This window comes from Trematomus bernacchii, unplaced genomic scaffold (genome assembly GCF_902827165.1).
Source record: "Trematomus bernacchii unplaced genomic scaffold, fTreBer1.1, whole genome shotgun sequence".
In the NCBI taxonomy this organism is placed as follows: Eukaryota; Metazoa; Chordata; class Actinopteri; order Perciformes; family Nototheniidae; genus Trematomus; species Trematomus bernacchii.
In genome coordinates, this window is record NW_022987714.1 from 17,624,851 (window position 1) to 17,631,806 (window position 6,956).

The 6,956-nt window shown below is 37.7% G+C and overlaps 1 protein-coding gene across 1 annotated transcript in view; it reads right to left on the reverse strand.

Annotated features, from left to right (window-relative positions):
• LOC117491707 (synaptotagmin-9-like) overlaps positions 1–6,584 on the reverse strand; it is a 56,887-nt gene extending 50,303 nt beyond the window's left edge. Inside the window, exon 1 of the mRNA XM_034141795.1 lies at positions 6,218–6,584. Within this exon, the coding sequence (XP_033997686.1) occupies positions 6,218–6,365 (148 nt within the window). The 5' untranslated portion in view covers positions 6,366–6,584. The remainder of the gene's footprint in view (positions 1–6,217) is intronic.
• Between the last annotated feature and the right edge of the window lie 372 nt (positions 6,585–6,956).

Below are 6,956 nucleotides of genomic sequence, written 5' to 3' on the forward strand. Positions count from 1 at the left end.
AGAGAAGTTAGTGCTGAGATATCTTTGAGTAATGCTTTGCAGTGTGTTGTGATCAGAAAGTAGTGACATTATCTGCCAACTCCTAAATATCAAACATGTTTGAAATATCGGGGTAGTCCCTCAATATCTATTTAGTGGATTGGCATTAACTTGGGTAAAACGTTCTGTCACAAGTTTGACACATTCAGAGCTGTTTTCTGGTTTTGCATTTAAATAACTTTCCTTTCATTTCAGATCCTGCCTTTTTAAAACTGCCAAATGCAGGAAAGACGGCCAGCAATATATCGCCAACATGTAAATTCCTAGAATATCACTGCCCATCTTCAGAATTATCTGACTATTACATTTGAGGTAAGCACGCTTAGATGAACGTTTAATAAACTATACGCTGTCTTTAAGATATCAAAATAAGCCTGGTTACTGCGGTAAATTATGTTTTTCTAATCATTTTTGGGGATATATGATATCTTCTCTTCTATTCCACAAACATTTATTTTAAACAACACATTAACTTGACGAAACACTCTAATGTGATTAAAGGGAGATCCACTTGTGTCTTAGATGGGGCAGTGATATCATAAAACTGTTCATTCAAGTTTAACTCCTTCATATTTATCTAACATGATCGTTTACTTTTCGTTCATGAAGTATGACGCTCTGCTGTCAGTACGCTTCTCCGTGTTTTGTTTGATTTACCGAGTTGATAACCAGCATCGTAGGACCGCTTTGCGAGATCACGTTTGTTAGGGTTAGTTAAGCCAGATAACTCAAACATATCTGTTGAACTGGCTTCGTAGTACAGTCCTCTGGTTTCCTGTGTTTGTTTGTTGGATCCTTGTTTACTGTTTGCAGAGAGTTCAGTTAATGTTAAGCATTGCCTTGCCTAAAAAAGATTAAAGGGTTTTTCTGTGTACGTCCTGCATTTGGGTCCACCCTTCATTGCCCTCACGTAACAGTTTACATTTTAATATCTCCAAAACGATGCTACCTAAGGGGTTAATACATTATTAAATGTAAAGTGCCAATGATTATGACTGTTTTATGGTTCCAATGCCTGCTACTGACAGAGAGTAGGCCTTGGGTTATAGCCATCTCATTAAACTCTTAGATGTACACAATATATTCAGTCTATGATAGTAGTCCCTCCTCCAGGGAGAGCAGCACTGAGTACAGTTCAATAAGCTGCAACAGCCAAGTCAACAGTGGTTCAATAAGAGACAATAACTGAGGTGAAAGGGCATGGGAATGTAGTTGCAGAGGGTAAGCATAATAATGTCTTGGAAATGACTTTTTACTGTGCTAAGTGGAAACACGGGAATAGCTGTTTATTGATAACACCTGAAGGAATGTAGTTCTAGGCAATTTAAATGAGCGATGTCGATTGGTTGATTTCCAATTAGGGGAAGAGAATAAAGGATGAGAGCCATTAACTTTATTGAGCTCATTTGTGAATATCACCAGGGGTTCAAAGATTTCTAATCCTAACATCCAATAATGTTATGTTGCCTGGATACAACACCTCAAAAATGCAATCAAGGTTGTAATGAAACCTAACCTATTTTCCTCATCATTCAATCAATCCCACGTCTTGAGAGCAAGGAATTCATTTACTTCCTGTTCCCTTACATTTCCATTGGGACATTGTTATTGTTGTTGACTTGAATCAGGTGTAACAATACAAAAGGATAATTTCCATTCAGCAGCACACTGTTGTCTTGTACCAAAAATAGATCAAAAAAGATCCTTGCATGCTGTGAGCTACACATTTGAGCACGAGAAGGTTAGAGATAGAAGGACATTTTGTTTTCTTCTTAAAAAAGCTTTGAGAACAGGAGCCGGTTGCACCATCTTAAATACATATTAGCCTACAGTAAAGTAAAGTGTGTGTTTGGAAGTGGTGATGTATGCATTATTAAACAGGTTACACAACACAAACTACGCATCAAGTAAAAATAAGTTACAGAATACTTGCACCCTGTAACCACCAATAGGAAAACTTTACACAGCTCACTGACTAAACATCAGCTAGCTTGCTAATACATGACCTTGTAGAGATATGCAATATACTTCAAACTACAACACATTTCAGAATAGCATTTAGGTTATGTCGCTTGAGTTTTATATTGCACCTTGTTAAGCTACATTTACATTTTGATTCAAATCAAACTTAAATCCTACTTAAAGGACAGAAAAAACGATGTCTCTATCGGCAACTAAACATCAGCGTTGACTAATATGACATGAGGTCCTCAAGGCTCCATCTTAGGACCTTTGCTTTTTAATATCTATACGCTACCACTGGCTCAAATTATGAAAAACTACGACCTAAGTTATCATATCTATGCAGATGAAACCCAGATTTATTTAAAAATTACACCAGGAGACTATTCTCATATTTGTTGAATATTTGCAGTTTATGTATTGAAAAAAACGTATCCGCTCAGACGGTTTATTTCATAGATAAGAAGGGTGACTACAAATGAGGCCAAGAAAAAGGCTTTGCAATTGCAATACCAATCTATCCTCACAGCTGGTGCAATCGTAGAGGTCCATTGAGGAGCAGGCTGTTCACTCCAAAATAGAAGTACAGGTGGGATACATTTGTGTTCCAAGGTGTTCTTTTTTCACAGAGGGACTAAAACAGTAAGTCGTTTCAGGGAGATCAGGGAACAGTTTAGAGGCATGATGTTCTTTAATTGAGTCTTTTGGTCCCAGTTTGGTGAGAATAATACTATGCCATAAGGTAAATAGCTCAGTAAACATAAACAACTATTAAAAGGAATATCACATATGATTGTTAATGTGTATTTTGCAGTGGTTCCGATGAACAGGAAGTGGAATTGTTGAAATCACCTGAGCTGACAGTTCAAGGAACCATTGAAGGTTAGTGAATAAGTCATTGAAACTTACACTATTACAGTATGATTGATGTACTTCAACTTTATGGTTCATTTGTTTACATACAGAATGGTCGGCCAGGTGGTGCATAGAAGCAAGTTGATTGTGAATTCATGTGACCATGGATTTTGATATACTTTCCTACGAACAAAGCATTTGTGGAATAAAATATATTGATCTTTAAGTTGTTATTTTAAAGCATCTCCTCCAATGAAATGTGGTACATACAAAAATCCATGATCATACAGTTGTCACATTTCAATATAATGGCTTACTGTTAGCAATATATTGCAATTTCATGCATTTTAGGAGCACAACACCAGGTGTATAGAAATTGACACTAAAAAAGGAGACTTTATCAGTGAACCCAATCAGAACCTGGATTTGTATGCACATTTAACAGTCCCAGAAACATCTGATATCAAAACCAAATACAAAAGAAAAGGTCTGCTAAAACAATATTATGTAATTATTATTTAAAAATCAGTATATTGTGTTTCAGAATCGATACACTAAGCAGAATATTGGGATATTCAAGTGGTTTTCTTAGACCCCTAGTCACACCAATTGTATATCAATGTTGTTGTTAAACTTGTGTTTTATTTGCATATAATCATTAATACAAAAAACAGAAGCAACAATCATTGATTAATGCCTACTATAACACTTCCAACATGCTACATAATTGCATGTTTAATTGACTGATATACATTTTTACCTGATTTGACAAAGAACTATTTAGCGATAGATAAAAAAGGATACATAATGGTCTCACATGGCCCATTATAAGCCTGTTATTTAGAAAGTCAAATAATTTATTGCCAGTGTGGCATTATCTTTGAGCGCAAAACCACTTGTTTGGATGGAGGCATTTTGAAATCCCTGAAACTTCCCGTATCAGAAAACAGTAGCCAGGCTCTCCGCTCGGAGGGAAACTGTTGTTTTGGTGCTGTTTGTTACTGTGTGTGTGTGTGTGTGTGTGTGTGTGTGTGTGTGAGTGTGCATTTAGAGCAGTCTGATACAAGAGGAAGTGGGTCACAGCTCCTCAGGGGAACCACTCTGCTAGCTTGAACTTCCTCTTGATCATACATGTTTAATGATGAATTGTAACATGTTTAAAGGCAGCGGCCCAGCCACAGCTGATATTTAGAAAGATCCTACCGTACAAGTAAACACACTCACACACACAAAGGAGAAGAGAAATACAGTGAATGAACAAACATGCCCACTGTACTGTAGACCATATGAAAAGGAAATACAATCAAATAGCTTACGTGCACACCCAAACCACACACGCACACCCTGTACTGAAAATGTGATCACAGTTAATTAAAGATTACTTTATGTCGTTTATGGGTTATGTCTGTGGAACCCTCCATTAAAGGGGCCCTGTTATGCTTCCTGTAGTGTGTTTTATAGGTTTTTGTGCATGTAAATGGTCTGTAAAGGATAAAATCCCAAAGTTCCCTCCAGAGGGAGTTTCTCTCCCACAAACTCCAATCCTGATTGAAACGCCTCCATTGGACTCCTTTTGTTTATTTCCATAACATAGTGACATCACTATTTAACACTCAAGCCTCTATTGGCGAGCGCTTGAACACATTGTAAGTGATAGACTAAGGGGCGGGACACTTCCAACATTTCTCTAAACGGTTAACCAGTCCTAACAGAGCCGGCCAGCTAACCAATCAGAGCAGACTGGGCTCTGGTTTCAGACAGAGGGTGAAAAGAGGTGCTGCAGCACAGACAGTATGAGAAAAATAAAGAGCATGGAAACATGTCACAGTAGAGACACTACATACTGATATGAACCTGGAAATTAGTATAATATCTCCTATTTAAGTAAATAACTCAAATGTTCTGATATTTAGGGAACATACCTAAGTGGTTTCCCTCTGATATTCCAACAGTGTTAACATGTTGTGACACAGTGTAGAAATAAAGTAATATTTAAAGTATAAATTGAGCCTATTTAAAGTACTTTTCTCAATGTGGCATCGCTTCCTCACCATATGACAGGAATTGTTGAATATAGACCCCTACTTTATTTAACCTTGGTTAGAAAACTCATGTTCCTTTTGCCAATGATTAATGGTTAAGTTGTATAACTCTTGAGGTAACAGATGTTTTAGTTGTGTCAGAAGTGTAGCTCAATGTATCATCTTATCACTATTAAAAAAAGATATTGAACATGAAAAAAATAATATTGTTTCTAAAGTCAATATTGAACAAAATCCAGCCAACTCCTCCATGCAGGAGTCTTACATCACTGGATTAGATCTTCATTGTTTTTCTTGACCCATGTCTGCAAAGTGCTGGGAGCTTTATGGGAAATTTCGGGTGGGGCTTTTTCTCTTAGTGCAGGCAAGCCCGCCACAGTAAAGGAGAGAGCAACACTCACAGAGTTCAGTCTGTTGGAGAAAGGGTGGATGATGTAGTGGATTGGCAAATAAACAAACTTGGTTCTGCTGATGCAATCAACAGGTTCACAGATGATATTCTTTATATTATTTGCATTTTATTGTCACAACACAATTTTCTATATTTATCTGACTTTTTTCAACTATTCAATCTTTTTCATACATTTTAGTAATGAAAGAAAAATACTGAAAGACCTGTTTTGCTACTTTCTAATTACATCAACGCATTTTTTGTAGCTTTTTAGACTGACCACTGATCTGAAATGATCAGTTATTGAAGACCATGCACACACCCTTTTAGTAAGACTTGAATCTGTGAGTTAAGGTGTCAATTTTCAAATCATTAGGATACATTGCATGTAAAAACTGAAAAATTACATTTAATATTTTGTTATATTTATCTTTGATACGAGTTTTAGCCAATGCATTAGCACTTACAAGTGTTCTTTTTTTCATCAAAAAGCTATGTGTTACTCTGATTATTACCTGGAAGGGGGGGGATAGTATTGTTTTTATTGGTTAATTGTCTATGTGTTTTGTTTGTGAAGCACTTTGAGTTACCTTTGTGTATGAAAAGTGCTATATAAATAAAGTTTGATTTGCTTATTTAAAGCTCATATACTTAAACTATTCTTGATAGTGTCATGTTTTTCTCATGGCTTCAATGCACTTTCAATAAAAGGGTCAGCCAAATTAAACGTAATAAAGGTTTAACACAAGCTGTATAAAGGAAAAGTGTCTGCTAATTGCTCTTCTGAAATAAAATAAAAAATCTTAAACTCGAGCTGAAATCGAACGATCAATTTAACCGTAAATCCCCAGATATGAGATGCTTTTTACGACAGATGCAGGTTATTAAAACTCTTTAAACTGTCAGAGAGGAGATTGTGGAGCCTGACCTGAGTCCGTGTATCTCGGTCTGGCCAGGTCCCTGAAGTAGTAAATGAAGTCCAGGCAGTGATCGTCCTGCACCTCTCCCTTGGAACACAGGTCGGAGAGCAGTTCCAGCGCCTTTCGACAAATCTCATCCTCTCTTTCTGCAGGCATTGCCCTCCAGCATCCTTCTGTCTGGACGGCCACTCCGGCTGATCCTCCTCCACCACCACCTCTCACACACACACGCGCTCACACAGCCTCCACCAGCGTAAAGACGCACCACGGCTAAACGCCTGGAGAAGTCCGGGGCTTGCGACGCATCCGCGAATATCCCAATTAATTTGAGTTTTGGTGAAGATTGAGTAAAAGCAGAAGGTTTAAGTTAAGAACATATTAGTTTTCATTGGTTAAAAATATAAAAAATCGCAGGGTTTTATTGTCCATAAATGGAAAAAACGTCTCAAATCGAGCGCGCTCTTCTTCTCTTAAAAAAAAAATCCTTTTCTTTACTTTTCCGCTGTTGTCTCCTCTCCTCTGTGATCACCGCTGAGCCTCCAGGCTTCAGCAGCCTCAGTCAAGGTCCTTGAATGAATGCTCGGCTTTCTCTGCGCTCAATTATTTCTCAATACACTGGGATGCACTGACAGACAGGAAGTTCTGCCCCCATAAAGCACCCCCCGCCCCCTCCAACACCATCATCACCATCTATCCAAGCAGCAGCACACAGAGAGGTCTTCTGAGGAACAGCCAGTAAGGATTTCT